Source organism: Elephas maximus, chromosome 7, assembly GCF_024166365.1.
Source record: "Elephas maximus indicus isolate mEleMax1 chromosome 7, mEleMax1 primary haplotype, whole genome shotgun sequence".
In the NCBI taxonomy this organism is placed as follows: Eukaryota; Metazoa; Chordata; class Mammalia; order Proboscidea; family Elephantidae; genus Elephas; species Elephas maximus.
In genome coordinates, this window is record NC_064825.1 from 15,436,593 (window position 1) to 15,452,945 (window position 16,353).

Consider the following 16,353-nt stretch of genomic DNA (forward strand, 5'->3'; position numbering starts at 1 on the left):
AAGCCTGGAAAAGAGAACATAGAGACGTGTGTGTGTGTGTGTATGTGTTTTCATTCTGGTAACTGTTACACCAGAGAGAAAAGACAAGAGTTGCTTCTTGTTTTGCAAAGGAAAGAAGCTACATGTTAGAGCAGGCAAAGGACAGAGTCTATCTTGGCAGAGAATGTGGGAGTTTGGGAAGCTACAGTCTCCCATTTAAGAAGTATCAACACCCTGTCCCACCAAGGGGAAGAAAGAAGACTGTGCAAGTTTGCTTTCATTTTCATTCATTGCCTTTCCTGCCCAGGGAGCAGAAGCAGCTGTGGCTGGTGAGTGGCTCTGGTGTTTCTGTTGTTTGTGGCTATGTTTTGGGGAGGTTTACAGCTCTGGAGAAAGAAGAAGGAGACATGAGAAGGAGACTCACCAGACACAACTGTTTTACTCTGGGGATGGAGGGAAATAGGGGGCACAAAGGAGCAGCAATTACTGAGCTAACGAAGTATTTTAGGTAATATATCTTCTGGAAAGAAAGGAAAATGTGAAAAGTCTGGACCTATGTTTTAAAATGTTTTCTGTGATTTCAGGCTTTCTTTTTGACTCGTTTTGAGCTGGAATTCTCATCCATTTCATAACGGCTCTAACGTGTTCAAACTAATCTGACAGAGACTTGCCCATAAGCGGTCATGCAATTGAACAGAGTAACTTTCATTTCCTCCATATTTCTGCTCTCTCCATGACCTTTCCTTTCTAGCAGAGAGCAAACCATCTGTACCATGTGTTCTCAATCTCTGCATACAGAGCCACCTGGATAATGAAAACAGAAATCTACTATTTTACAGGCATGATATATTTATGTTTTACTGCGCCTACATTGAATATAATGAGTTTTCCAAATTAGTTACTGATAAAAGTGTCAGAAAGTGAAGGGGTTATGGACGATACAAAGAAGGAACTGAGTCAGCTATCACAAAGCTCCTTATTGAAGTTACTTCACTTCTCTGAACTTTGGTTTTCCCGTCTGTGAAAAAGGGGAGGATTGAACAAGATCAGTGTCACTCTAAGTGTGGTCCTTGGACCAGCAGTTTTGGCATCATCTATGATATTATTAGAAATGGAAATTCATGGACCACACCCTGAGCTATCAAAGCAGAATTTTTGGGAATGGGGTGCAGAACCCTCTGTTTTTACAAGCTTTTGAGATGATTCTTCTGCACATTAAAATTTTGATAACCAGTGGACTGGGATCAAATATCTAAGGTGCTGTCCATGTCTACTATTGTATTATTTTCACAGCTCAGAAATCATCAAAAGAGGATCCCGTCAAAAAGGTGAAGTCAATTGCCAAGAACATGCTTGATGGCTTTTTTGATGACTTCATAGAGAAGAATGTGTTAAATGGAGAAGAATTACAGAGACTGGGGGGAGACATTAATGTCATCGTGAATAGGACTGAAAACCTTGTTGAAGATATCACTGAGAAAACCCAGAAGGCCGGCAAAATATTTATGGACCGCCTCTTCAACCCCAAGAAACAGCTGAGATTAAGTGAGTAGCTTGGGTCAGAGGACTAATAATTTGTTCTTTCTCTACTGTCCTTTTAAGTAGCTGGTATCTTTATTTCTCCTTGTTTGTACTTAGAGTACAAACTACCTACCCACATTTCCCAAACTGCTTTTGTCTGACTTTCTATTCTATTTAATACTGAAAAATGCCCTGACCTACCCAGTTCCCTGTGCCAGTACAGCTGTATAATCTTTTTTCCTTAGCATTTATCATCCTCAATCATTGTATAAAATATATGTATTCATTATATCATATCTTCTGCTAAAATGTGATCTCCATGAGGCACAGATCTTTGTTCACAAAGGTATCCCAAGCTCAGGGAAATGTTGCCTAAGGCATAAATAGGTGCTTAGTAAATATGCGTTAAAAGAATGAATGGTGTGGGAGCTGTATTGAATTCATTGGTGGTCTGTAGTTAGACTGGGTTGCTCTGGCTGTGCAATATGGACTGTAAAGTCGTTTCCAGACATAGAATGTTCAATAAGGAAAAACCCATCACCTTCTGCCTAGCTTTGGCTTAGCCCCTAGGATAAATCTTCTGAAGCCTAGATGCCTGCAAGTTAAGGGAGGACCTAAGGAATTTGAGGGTTAATGCAGCATAAATGTTTCTTTCTCTTTAGAGAATGGGTCAGTCAGCAAACACTTTCTGTAAATAGCCACATAGTAAATATGTTAGGTTTTGTGGCTCATATGGCCTCTCTCACAATGACTCAATACTGCTTTTGTAGCATGAAAGTAACCATAGACAATACACACAAAAATGAGCACAGATGTGTTCCAGAATAACTTTATTTACAAAAACAGGTAGTAAGCTGAGTTTGGCCTAGAGGCCACAGTTTGCCAACCCTGCTGTAGAGTACAATACATACATGAGTATAATCCTGGCTCTTGGAAGATCCTTCTGGAATTCTCTGTCTCTTTTTTAAAGACTGTTTAACTTGTATATACAGAGACAGATTTTCATTCCTCAGAATGAAAAGTGTTACTGCATAATAAGCCTTGATGAATAAAGATTTTAATTATTTCCTGAATTATATAAGCAGAGAGATAAATAGCTCTTCTTTGTTTCATGGACATCCTGCCTCTTCCTTCACTTGGCAGAAGGTTCTCGTCCTCCAAAACAAGTTTTGAGCTTAAAGAATGGGCCAAATATCCATGTGCCATAGGGAAGCCCGATGCTGAACATGGTCATTTACTTTCCTGTCAGTGCAAGGGAAAGAGTTAGAAGTCTGTAGGTTTTAGAAACCTAGTTCTGCTAACAAACCTATTTTTTATATTACGTCATAATCTCATCTGGAAAATGATGATGATGAATATGAGAACTCTGAATTATAACTCTCCTATAGGTAACGGTCTTCAAATCCCAGATTGCAAGTGAAAACTCTTAGATCTCTAATGTGGTCAAAAGGTAGTCCAAGTAAGGCATAGGAAACTTGTGTTCCCAGTCGATTTTGGCCTTCAGAAACAGTCTTTAGAGTAAGACATTGATCCCCAACCTTTTGTTCATTCTACCTCAGAATATGAAGATGAAAATGAAGATAGTGAACGTGAGGAAAAAGCTGGGTCAGCCCAGGCATTGGCTCTCCCTCCAGCAGGTAACTACCAACAAACCCATTGGCCAGTGGAAACCCTCAGACATCACTTTGAGATAAAATAGCTGTGGAGGGCTCCTAGGTTATAGTAAAAAAGCCACAGGATTGAGATTCAGGAAATCTGAGTTTTCTCTCAACACTCCTTCCGATAAAGCCCCTCAAAAGTAATGTTAGAACATACCTCTGCCCTTCGATTTTCCTCAGAATTCCAAAATGAAAGTGAAGATGATGAAACTGTGGAGAATGGTGATTTGGCCCAGGCATCATTTTTACCTCTGACAGGTAATACTCACCCATGGATGCATAAAAACATTATTTGAGCTAAGTTTGATAAAGAGAGCCCATATGGTATAGTGAACAGAGAACTGGGGTGAAATTGATGGAATCTAGACACAGCCTGTCCCTGCCACTGACTAGCCATGTGCTCTGGTGTAAATATCCCCACCTTTCTGAGCCTCATATTTTAAAATGGGATTAATAATGTCTTTAGGAAGATTTGTAAAATGCCAAATATTTAAGAAACTATCCAGTGCACAAAACAAGAAAAGGATGTGGTTAAGGAAAAAAAAAAAAAAAAGAAACTCAGTGTGAGTCACATATACTACATGGTCACCAAAGAAATTGATGAATTCCTGGGCCACATTAAAGAATCATAATGTCTAAACAGAGGTGATGATAGGTGTTCTCTAAAGAGGGTAGATTATGTTGTTTTCTGAGCACCACATTTTCAGAAGTTATGGACACACTTAGGAAGGAATAAAAACTGTGTAGTCTTCATTTATTATTGTATTTATTCAGCATATATTAATTGTAAGACTACTGTATGCTGTTCTAGTTGCTGAGTTTATAGGAATATGTAAACAAGATAGATAAATTTCCTACTCACATGAAGTTTATAGTGTAGGAAGGATAGAAGTATTAAAACTACTTAAAAAAATATATAATTTCAGAGAATATACAAGAGAAAAGAGGGTTACCACAGAGAGAGGGAGGTAAGAAGATTGGGTGGTTGGACAGTATGTGAGCTACAGTGGTCAGTTATGGCCTTTCTGTTGAGATGATATTTACATGTTTGTCTAACAATGGGAAGACAGTCATGCCAAGCCATAAGGCAAAAGCATCCCATGGGAAGGGAAGAGGCAAGAGCAAGGGCCCTGAGACAGGAATGCTCTTACATTCAAAGAGCATCATAGAGAAGGCCAATCAGTCTGCAGAATAGGAATTAGGCAGGGTGTGGTAGAAGAGGCTGCAGAGTTGGACAGGGGCCAGACCACATAATGCCTATTAAGCCAGGTGAAAAGAATTTGGGTTTATTTTCAGTAGAAACCTTTGGAAGTTTTTAAGCAATGGACAGATAGCTAAGAGTGGAATCAAAGTGGCAGTTGGAGACTGCTTAAATATTTCACTTACAAAATAATAGTTTTCAGACTAGAGTTGTAGCAGTGGAAACCAGGAGACATGGTTAAACTTGGGATCTATTTTGGAGATAGAGTCAACAGATACTAACTGGTAGGCTGCATGTAAGATTTGAAAGAGTGAAAGGAAGGAAGTGTAAGCTATAGATATGGCTTGGCAACTGTGTGAATGGAAAAAAAAACAACATGTGATGGTCATGGGGAATAGATACATTAAAAAAAAAGATACATAGGAGTAGGTAAATATCAAGAGTTCTTTTTTGTACTTGTTAAGTTCGAAACATCAGTTACATCCTCAGGTAGAGGTTGAGGAGGCAAGTAGGGTGTTCAAACGAGGAGTTCACAGAAAGATAAAAGCTGGAACTAAACATTGGGATTAATCAGAAAGTAGATAGTATTTAAGATATGAGACTGGAAAAAGCCACCTGGCGAGATGGTGTTAATAGAGAATAATGACCCAGTACGGTCAAGAGAAAGTCTTTTAAAAGATGGTTGATATTAAGGCATACTTGTATGCCAAAGGGGATAATGGAGTAGGGAGTGAGGGAGAAATTGATGACGCATGAGACAGGGCCAGATAAATGCAAAGGTGAATTCCTTGTTGGTGAGAGGGGGAGGAATTCAGAACACACATAGAAGTGTTGGCCTTAGAAGGAGGAAGGGAATATCCTTCACTGTAGTAAGAAAGAAAACCGAGTAAGCAGATAGCGATGTGGGAAATTGATGGGTTTGATGATTTAAAAAAATAAAATAGTTCTTATACAACAATATTTGAAGGAACTTAAGGTTTGTGTCCCTAAGGAAAACAAAGAACCAGAGGATATTGGTAGCTATTTTCAAATATTTAAAGATTCTTTCATCACTAAACATTTATAAAGTTTTAATCTGTGCAAGATATCTTGCTAGATACTGGGAATGCAAAGATGAAAGTTATGGCCCCCTTCCTAATTAAGTTGGCATTGCAATGAAGAGACAGAAACACCATTAAGATACAATAAAATAATTGTGTATGTGGGGGCATTTACATAAAACAAGGAGAACATGGGGAAGACATATTGAAGTTCTGGAAGAATGCCTGAGCTTTGACAAGTAAAGGAACTAGACTTTTTCTGTCTAATCTCAAAGGAGGAATACACACCAATACGTAGAAGGCACACATGTTACAATGCACAGAACTGTCAAAAAATGCCTCAGAATGTTGTTACGTCCCTGCCGGTGGAGGTATTTCAGAGAGTTGTAATAAGCCAGTAGGAATATTGTAAATGGAGTTTGAATACCTGAAGAACGATTTGATTAAGCTAGATGAAGATTTTTTTAGGTGAACATTAGCCACTCCTCCAAATCTCAGTTTCTGTGTTCATGTGACTCCATCAAGTTGGACCTGAGAGATTAGTCAATGCTGTGATCACTAAAAAAAGACAGGAATTTATGGTCAGGTTAGTAAGAAGCAGAAAGATAAAAGAGGAGCACTCAAGAGTTTTGTTTTTGTCACGTTAAATATGAAACATAGAGGTGTTAACTGCATGACTCAGAAGACAATCTCTTTTGGAAAAATTGTTTCCCAATTTATTTGTCTGGTTGCATAGTGGTTAAGTGCTTCAGCTGCTAACCAAAATGTCGGCAGTTCAAATCCGCCAGGTGCTCCTTGGAAACTCTATGGAGCAGTTCTGCTCTGTCTTATAGGTTTGCCATGAGTCGGAATCGACTCAATGGCAATGGGTTTGGTATGGGTTATATTTGTCTTATGTTCAGGTTTTCTGTTGGCTGGCAGTAAGCATTTCCCAAGACTGAGGGAACAGCCAAGAGATCTGCAAGACTGCAAGTCAGTGGACACTATTGCTTAATGAGTTGTTTTTATTTTTTTCTTATAGCTCCTCCAGAAACCAATGATGAATTGATGCTTTGCCCTCCTCATTATTTCCAAAAAGTGAAGACAAAAAGGGGAAATGAGGTGATATGCTTTAGAAGAGGGAGACATAAGGTTGCCCGCTCAAAGGAGACATTGAGGACTTGCTGGAAAATTTTAGTTCTTGTCACAAATGCTTTAACATCAGGCCTAAGGTCGTAGGATGTTATATAACAGATTTTTTTCCTCACATTAGATTCCGTATCATCCTGCAATACACTCTAAACTTCTGTACACCACCCAAGCCAAGTTCTTATCATAAATTCTCAGGCCAAGTCCTTGTCTTCAGTATGGGATTATCTCTTTCCTCATGGGAATATATTTTTATTCCCACAGCTTTCCAGCACATCACCCCAAAATTATAAGTGTGTTTTGATGGGGAGTCAAATGTTTAAAAATCTCAACTGTTAACTGAAAGGTTGGAGGTTTGAGTCCAGCTAGAGGCACCTTGGAAGAAAGGTCAGGTGATCTACTTCCAAAAAATCAGTCACTGAAAATACATGGGGTTGCCATGAGTCACAGTCGATTCAAAGGCAGTTGGTGGTTTTTTGGTTTTGTATGCAACAATGGGCTCAAGCATAACAACTATTGTGAGGATGGCACAGGACTGGGCAGTGTTTTGTTCGGTTGTACATAGGGTCCCTTTGATTCGGAACCAACTCAATGGCACCTAACAACAACAACAAATGGACTTTGAAGGCACAAGAGAGGAGGCAACTTGCTCTGTGTCTGTTGCCCGCAGATATATCCAGTGATGGAGAAGGCAGGCCGAACACGCCTGGCCCTCATCATCTGCAACAAAGAATTTGACCATCTTTCTACTCGGGATGGTGCTGAAATTGACATTTTGGGAATGCAAGACGTGCTGGAAAACCTTGGATACTTAGTGGTTGTAAAAAAGAATCTCTCAGCTCAGGTAATAACCCCCGAGAGCGGGACAAGGCTCTTTCCCTCTTAAACAGTTTTGAACCTCTCCCCCTGGCAGCTACAAGAACAAAATGTACACTGTTACAGGCATTATGTTTGCTCCAAAGTAGAGTCCCCTGGATTTCAGCCTCCTCCAGTGCATAGTCACATGGCAGAGATTCAGAGCAGCTCTATACAGCGGTGTTTCACTAAATACCTAAAAAAAAGCTGGTCAGTCTGAAGTCCTCAATGTGGGAGGCATCTATTACTTAACGGCCTGGCTCAGACCAATTTCTGCCAAAAATATCCTGGGTGGCTTTAAAAAACCACAGGGACCTCACTTTAAGAAGTTTCATTCTCCAGGATCTTCAGAAATCAGAGACTCTGAGGAAAAGGATTAGTCTCGACGCTAAGCAAAAACCTTTCTGGCTTTAATATTCTAGAAATCTAGATTTTAGGGTTTTATGTCAGAATATTATTTCTCTCACAATTATGCCTGATAAGAACTACCTGATTTCTTAGCGCTTGCTCTTCTCTGTGAATGCCGATTTTGTAGGGCAGGTTCCTCGATAGTGACTGTGCCCTCTATTTCAGGAAATGGAAGAAGAGCTAAGGCAGTTTGCTGCCCGCCCAGAGCACAAGTCCTCAGACAGCACATTTCTGGTATTTATGTCACACGGCATCCTAGATGGAATCTGTGGGAAGAAGCACAGTTCACAACAGCCAGATATTCTGAAAGATGATACTATCTTTCGAATTTTCAACAACAGCAACTGCAAGAACCTCAAAGACAAACCCAAAATCATCATCATGCAAGCCTGCCGAGGTGGTGAGTCTGAACTGGGGTCGCCAAGGAGTGAATGTGGAGCCCTGGTGACGCAGTGGTTGAGAGTTCGGCTGCCAACCAAAAGGTCACCAGTTCGAATCCACCAGTCGCTTCTTGGAAGCTCCAAGGGGCAATTCTGCTCTGTCCTATAGAGCTGCTATGAGTTCGTGGTCGTGCACTGTTATTTATTAGTCTGGAGTTTATCCTTCATTTCATCAGGGATGGCTGAGAGAACCAATCTTTTAGTTCTACTAATGTGAAATCTGTGAGAGCTGGGACTTGACAGGACTGCCTGTTTTTCCTGGTCTCTCGAGTTTTCTGCCTTTGAAGGGGTGCATCCTTACCACTTTTCTAGCACTCATTTTAGAGGAAAATATTGGAGTTTTTTGTCTCCGACAGGTTTGTGCCTTACACAGGTGCCGGCTTTCCCAGGTTTTACTGTATTAGGTTCAGTCCAGAAAGAAGTTATATTTAGTCTGTACCATTTTTAAAGAAACAATATGCAGCATGAAATAGCGAGCAATGTCCCAACCATTTGTGACTAAGTTGTCAACATGGCTATCCCAGACGTAGGCGAACTCTGTGTTGTTCCGGTCAGTGACGTGGTTTTTCGAGCAGTACCAGTTGCCCTCGAGTTGATTCCAACTCATGGCGACCCCGTGGGTGTCAGAGTAGAACTGTGCTCCATAGGTTTTCAGGGGCTGGTTTACCGGACATAGCTAAAACTCCTGCCAAACCTTTCTCCTGAGGCACCTCTGAGTGGGCTCAAATCTCTAGCCTTTTCATTAGCAGTCAAGCACCTTTACTATTTGTACCATGTAGGGGCTCCTTTTCTATGAATAAGGTGCTTTCATTTTTAATAACTGTCATATTGAAATATACTGAAGTTAAGGTATAATGGTAAAACAGGTTGTGTGTGTTGTGTAAATATAAAATCCTTCATAAGAAATATAAGACATGATCACTGGATGGATGTCTGTCCCAGAAGGTGATGGGATTGTTTGGATGACTGACATGGGAGAAGCATCTACACACAGTTTCCAGCCCTCACAATGTAACATCCAGAATGATGCAATTACAAAGGCCCACGTGGAGAAGGACTTCATTGCTTTCAAAGCGTCGACCCCACGTAAGTGCCTTCAGGGAGGAGAATTTCTAAATCTATTATTTTTCAGATAACAGGGTGGCTGTGATCAAATCTTGTCACTGATCACAAAATTTCTTCTTTAATTAACGGGATATTTTAGGCAGAAGCGAGATTTAAAAGATTGAGACTCTGATAGTGAGAATGTTATAAATCCTGATTGCAGGGGAAATTTTAGAAGTGAACGGGAGCTTGATGAGGATCCAAACTTAAAACAGTCTTAACTCTAAGAGGGTTTTTTTTTGTTTGTTTGTTTAATATAACAACAGCACAGAAATGTATCATCTTCTTAGGATTTTACCCATCTGATTATCTACTAGCAATGAAATGAGCCAATCGGTAACCGGTAGTACTTGCTCCACACATCCTTGACTTCTTATTTAAATCTAACCTTAGGAAATTAATTAATAGTTAAATCCATATCTTCAGGCAAAGGCAGACAATGAATGAAAATCCTTAAGGTAAAAATTGAGGATATTCTTGATTGCTTTTGGTCAAACCTGTATGAAATATCATTAACAGCTACTCATGATACTCTTTTATCAACAACAGGTAACAAGGGTAATTTTAGTTTTAGAAAGCCTAGTTTGCACAACTCACAGTCCTCTGCATTCTAGCATAATGAACGCAGACTTTAGTTTGTATAGGAATCTCTTGGGGATCCCCGTTAAAGTGCAGATTCTGATTCAGTAATTTTGGAGTGGGGCCTAGATTCACCCTTTCTAAAAAGTTTCTAATAACTATGAGCCCAAGAGACAGAAGGGGCCACATGAACCAGAAGAACTAGATGGTGCCTGCCCACATGAACCAGAAGAACTAGATGGTGCCTGCCCACAACCGATGACTGCCCTGATAGAGAGCACAACAGAGAACCCCTGAGGGAGCAGGAGATCAGTAGGATGCAGACCCCAAATTCTCATAAAAAGACCAGACTTAATGGTCTGACTGAGACTAGAGGAATCCTGGCGGTCATGGTCCCCAAACCTTCTGTTGGCCTAGGACAGGAACCACTCCCAAAGACAACTCATCAGACATGGAAGGGACTGGACAATGAGTTGGAGAGAGATGCTGACGAAGAGTGAGCTACTTGTATCAGGTGGACACTTGAGACTGTGTTGGCATCTCCTGTCTGGAGGGGAGATAGGAGGGTAGAGAGGGTTAGAAACTGGCAAAATTGTCACGAAAGGAGAGACTGGAAGGAGGGACTGGGCTGACTCATTAGTGGGAGAGTATGTGGGAGTATGGAGTAAGGTGTATATAAGCTTATATGTGACAGACTGACTTGATTTGTAAATGTTCACTTAAAGCTCAATAAAAATTATTTAAAAAAAAAAAAAAGAATAAATCTCACCATCCTCACTTCTAAAAAAAAAAAAAAAAAAGCTTCTAGTACTGCTGGGCTCTGCCTACATTTGAGTAGGAAGGGACTAGAAGACAATCAGAGTCTAGCCTAGAGGGAAGGAAAAAGGCCATGCAAGCAGTTCAGTCCCTGCCCCTTCCAGAAACAACACCCACCCCACAACTAGCTTAGCTCCACTTCTTCATGTTTTGTATATTGATGTTTTTATAACGCTTTAATTGAAAGAGGAATTTTATACTTTTAGTTATCAAAGGAGGTTAAAAATGTACAAAAATCCTGATACGTACTCTGAGAGATTATTTAATTCAGTTTAGAAAATAAAGTCTAATATGCAAAATTCTTGTGTTTATTTATCATAACATATAATTATTCGGTGTACATTATGTTCTAGGATTGGTCTAGGTTGGGAGAACACATGATACACGATTAAAGGAAGTATGGTTATTAAGACATAATGGAGTTTATATCCAAGCCAGGGAGGCAGAAATTAAATAGGGGAAGGCGACACCACAGTATCACTGAAATATATGTTTGCCAACTGTGATAAGTACTTTGAAGAAAAATTATTGCTAACGTTGAAAAGACAGAGGAGTTAAAAGGGCAAGGGTAAGGTAGGTACATTCCAGACAAAAGAGCAGTGTGAATGGAGGACCTGAGAAAGAAAGGAACTTGGAAGACTGGGTCAGTGTGGCTGGAACACAAAGTCAGGGAGGATGTCTGGAGAGGTCGGGAGATAAGAGGACAGAAAATTCGAATTCTCATGTGTTAGAGAAGGATTTAGCCCTTTATACTAATAGCAATAGAAAACTGGGCTATAAGCAATGGAATGATAACATTTTAATTTTAAAATGATCACTCTGGGGGCTCCATGGAGAATGATTAGAGTAAAGCAAGAGTGGGTATAGGGAGATAGATTCAAACGCTGCTGTAATATTTCAGACCATAGGAGATGATGACAGATTTGGGATGGGGTAAGTTGTTTTATCCCCCAGATAATTAGTGTATAATTTAGTATAACCTAGTTTTTTTTTAGTGGTTTAGTGGGCATGCAAGACAAACAAGAAGAGATGATAGAGGTGACTCAGTGTATAAGTGGATAATTGTGGTGCATTTATTACAATGGGAAACACTGCAAGGTTTGAGGTGTCTTTGGGATATTTCAAAATGGAACAAAGAATAGAGAATTGCACAGTTGTATATTTCAGAAGGAAGATCTGCTTTAGAGATAGAATTTCTTAGGGGACATTGGCCTAAAGATGATCCTTAATATCTAGAAATGGATAAAATTATCTAAGAACAAAGACAGGAGTGAGAAGATTTCCTAGAGTTGAGGTCTGAAGAATTCTAATGTTCAAAGGCAGCATGAGAGCAATTAGCCAGCAAAGTAAACTCAGGAGGTATGTTCAGAGACTAGGAAAGAAAACGAGGAGTGTGTGTTATCAAAGTTGCCAATAGGTAATTTGTTGAAGTCACCATGGTTTCCGATGTGAAACAAGAGGTAAGAAGACTGGTAAATGACTATTGAATTTAGTGACATGGAAGTCACGGGTGACCTTGGGGAAAGCCATCTGGTGAAGTCGGGGTGGGAAGTGGGAGAAAAAGCTGAGAGGTGAGCAGAATAGCAGGAAATAGATACAATGGTTGTAGACAAATTTGAGAATTTGACTATAAACAGGAAGGAGGAATAGGAAACTAACTGCAGGTAACTTGGTAGTTAGGGAAACATCCTTTTTTTTTTTTTTAATGAATGAAGAGGTCGATCACATTTGTATTGTAAAGAGAATTAGCCATTCAAAAGATTTCTCACACAACATAAAAGTAAGTGCAAAAAAATATAGTATGAAACCAGTATGAGTGAGGAGGAGACCTAGAATGTCTAAAGCTGGATTTTTCTGTTTTTTCTTTTGTGTCATGAGAACTGAAAGGACCTAAGATCTTTTCTACTACTCGCAATCCTAGGGGCCATAACTGTGCCCTGGCTTCCTGAGAGAGTCAAGGGAATTTACAATTATAGGTCAAGGTTGCTTCTCTCTGGGCCTGCTATAAAAACAAGCATTCTTCCTTACCCAGTTTTGACCTGTCTCTTCCTAAACACCAGAGTCAGACTTTGCCCCAAATCTAAGGCTTCAGGAGTCTTTCACACTTATACTAAGACCACATTCCTGAGTATTACAGTGTCTTTTCTTTGCAGATAATGTTTCTTGGAGGCTTGACACAAATGGCTCTCTCTTCATTTCTCAACTTGTCAACTGCTTCAAGAAGTATTCTTGTTATTATCATTTGGAGGAAGTTTTTAGAAAGGTAAGCACCCTTTCGTCTATCAAATTTTATGCCCCAGAAATCTTTGTAGAACAATTTGCCAAGTTTTTAGGGAATCCTGAAGCTCTTAAGTTATCTTTATGCTCCTTGCTTGACTCTGAGTTCATTTAAAGGGAAAGCATTCTGAAATACACCTTAGAACCAGAGTGTGTCTTCTCAATATCCTTTGAAACTGATATCCCTCCTTAATCATGGAAAGCTTCTTAGGGTGTTAATTCATGTGTGCATACATTATACCCAAGGAAAAGTTAAAATTTTTCTTCTGTTTACATGTGCCTGACCACAGCCATAATACACTCTGCGTTCTGTCACTCGTAAGAGGAGTCTAGATTCCCCTTTTAGAGGACCCCTAAATGCTTTCTTTCTTTGAAGCCCTGGTTGCACAGTGGTTAAGATCTTGACTGCTAACCAAAAGGTTGGCAGTTCAAATTTACAAACCACTCTTGGAAACCCTGTGGGGAAGTTCTACTCTGTCCTATAGGGCCACTATGGGTTGGAATCAACTCAATAGCAATGGGTTTTGTTTTGGTTTTAAATGTGTTTACTATTTTAGGTTCAACATTCATTTGAAACACCAAATGAAATGACCCAGATGCCTACCATTGAAAGAGTATCCATGACAAGATATTTCTACCTTTTCCCTGGGAATTAAAACTCGTAAGAGGCATCTCAGTTGTGTGAATACACAAAATAGGTTTGGGGACTCCCTGAGCAACGTAAAGACTAATAAGTTGGCGAACAACGATAGCTGTCAATTGCCCACTAGTTACAGGGCTCATGTTATCTGCTGTTGTCTCAATGGTCTTCTGTGAAACTCTGGTTTTATTTGACTTTGACCATAATGTAATGGTTGTGTAAGAAATGGTAAGTCCAATGTTGGCCAGCTAGAAACACGTTAGTCATAATCTCTCTCAAGTGCTGTTCAGTCAGTGGAAGCTATTCGGTTCTGATGCGTGCACAAAAATCTGGTCACCTGCAATAATCAGAAATGCTATGTAGAGCTGATGTTCAGCCTCTTTACCAAGTCAGTTTTGCTGAGCCACATACTTTCTGTTCCAAGTATAAATACTTTCCAAATATAAATACTTTTACAATTTTGGATAAATGATTGTCAAAAATTTCTGCTAAATTATAGACATAGAAGAAATCTAAGGTAATGACTGATAGGTAGAATAATGTTCTCTTTTAAACTGTTACTAATCTAATAGATGAAAAATTATCAATGTCATTGGCATATCTTTTTGTTATTAAAGTCATTAGATTTTTTAAACATCTTCATTAGCTACATTCTTTTCCTTTAGTTAATTATTCTAATTCTTCTTCTATTTTATTTCAAGAGTTTGTATGTTTTTCTTATCAGTTTGTTTAAGTCCTTTGTATGTAAACAATCATATTAGCTCATAATCATAAGCTTGGAAACATTTTTTAGTTAGTCGTTTGATATTTAATTCTGTGTGTGTCATTCAGTGACATAAGTGCCTTACAAGTCAATTCTGACTCATGATGAGCTCATGTGTGTAAGAGTACAACTGTGCACCACAGGATTTTCAATAGCTGGTTTTTGGAACTAGATCACCAGGCCTTTCTTCCAAGCAGCATCTGGGTAAATTTGAAGTTTGACCTTTTGGTTAGCAGCCAAGTACACTAACCATTTGCACTACCCAGGGTCTCCCAGTGACATGGAGAATTTTCAAATTTTCAGTAATAGAATTAATGTGAATTTCCATATGTACTGGCTTCTATTTCTTAAAGCTTAAAAATTGTATTACTCTACCTGTATTTTTCTATAACTGTCTTTTTTAAATCCTTCTCTAATGTTGTGTATCCTATTCAGTATGAATGGTGGAATGAAACTCTTATTAATTTTTTTCAAAGAATTATCTGTTGTCAAGGAAACACTAATTTAACTGTACCTTTTTCTTCTTACTAACTATAACTTGGTTTTCAATATTAATTGAGAATGTGCTATGGGCTATGTGTTTGGAGGATATGAAAGAAAGATCCTGACTTTGGTACCTACTTCAGGGAATCCTGTGAATGCAAGTGATTGAACCTCACTCAAACGGGCTTCAAAAGAAAAAACCAAAATCTTTATGTGTGGATATAAGAGATAATCTAATCTGATATTCCTCCACATAGGAAAATAAAGATAGCCAAGCTGCTGGAGACCTGGTGTAGAAAGTAGTAAGTCAGGAAATAATTCTCTCTGATTAATATCTCCAATGAGTCCTAATTTTAAATCCTACAGTCGTATCTTGCTAATCGTAACATTTTTAATAAATTATTTGATTTTTCTGACACCAATATCTAGGAATGAAAATGTGTACACTAACACCTGACTTATATGGAACACATATGATATGTAAATGGAAAAGTTTCAAACTGGAGGCACTCATGTCAGACTAAGAATGACGGGACCAACACGCATTCTCAGGAACCAAAAAGGTCAGGATGTAAGCCATTTAGGAAGAACGTGTCAAGATGTAAACCATTGTTCTCAGGAAGAATGTGCTCATAACTAACCAAACTGGTCAGGATATAAACCATTTGGGAAGAATGTGTGAACAGTTTGCTCCCAGAACCGACCACAATCGTGAATAACTGACAGCACTACTACAACCAAGTATAACCTAATCGGCTGGCACCTCACACCCAAGTGGTAACTCACTCCTCCCTAAAAGTCATCAACCTTTACATTTCAAAGGACTTCAAGCTGAAGCTGATCTTATTTACAAGCAATTATTAACCCCCTGCCTTTCCTTCTATGCTTGAACTGTGGAACACTTTGCATTTCTACCTAGTGCTGCCCACCTATCGCTGTTCTATTCCTCAATAAAACTCTTTCTCATTCACTCCTAACAGAGTATGATATTTTCTTCAGTGACAGAAAATAAGTGCATAAATTGCCTCCCTTTTTTTTTTTTTTTTTTAGTGCACTGCCTCATACACAATAGGTATTTCTTTTTTTTTTTATTGAACTTTAGATGAAGTTTTACAGAATAAATGAATTTCTCATCAAACGGTACACGTTCTATGACATTGTTTAACAACCCCATGACATGTCAACACTCCCTCCTCTCAACCCTGAGTTCCCCATTACCAGCTGTCCTGTTCCCTCCTACCTTCCAGTCCCTGCCCCAGGGCTGGTGTGCCACTTTAGTCTTGCTTTGTTCCATGGGCTGAAGGGTGAAACTCAGGAGAGGCCTCATTACTAAGCTGAAAGGGTGTCCGGGGGGCATACTCTCGGGGTTTCTCCAGACTCTGTCAGGCCAGCAAGTCTGGGCTTTCTTTTTGAATTAGAAATTTGTTCTACATTTTTTCCAGCTCTGTCTGGGACCCTCTA

At 39.3% G+C, this 16,353-nt stretch overlaps 1 protein-coding gene across 1 annotated transcript in view; it reads left to right on the forward strand.

The window, feature by feature from the left end:
- The first annotated feature begins 207 nt into the window (after positions 1 to 207).
- The window catches only part of LOC126078749 (caspase-12-like), a 47,285-nt gene continuing 31,139 nt past the window's right edge, over positions 208 to 16,353 (forward strand). The window contains exons 1-9 of the mRNA XM_049889492.1: positions 208 to 308; positions 1,273 to 1,524; positions 3,060 to 3,137; positions 3,339 to 3,416; positions 6,421 to 6,500; positions 7,198 to 7,371; positions 7,956 to 8,190; positions 9,176 to 9,316; positions 12,883 to 12,992. Of these exons, the coding sequence (XP_049745449.1) occupies positions 1,329 to 1,524; positions 3,060 to 3,137; positions 3,339 to 3,416; positions 6,421 to 6,500; positions 7,198 to 7,371; positions 7,956 to 8,190; positions 9,176 to 9,316; positions 12,883 to 12,992 (1,092 nt within the window). The 5' untranslated portion in view covers positions 208 to 308; positions 1,273 to 1,328. The remainder of the gene's footprint in view (positions 309 to 1,272; positions 1,525 to 3,059; positions 3,138 to 3,338; positions 3,417 to 6,420; positions 6,501 to 7,197; positions 7,372 to 7,955; positions 8,191 to 9,175; positions 9,317 to 12,882; positions 12,993 to 16,353) is intronic.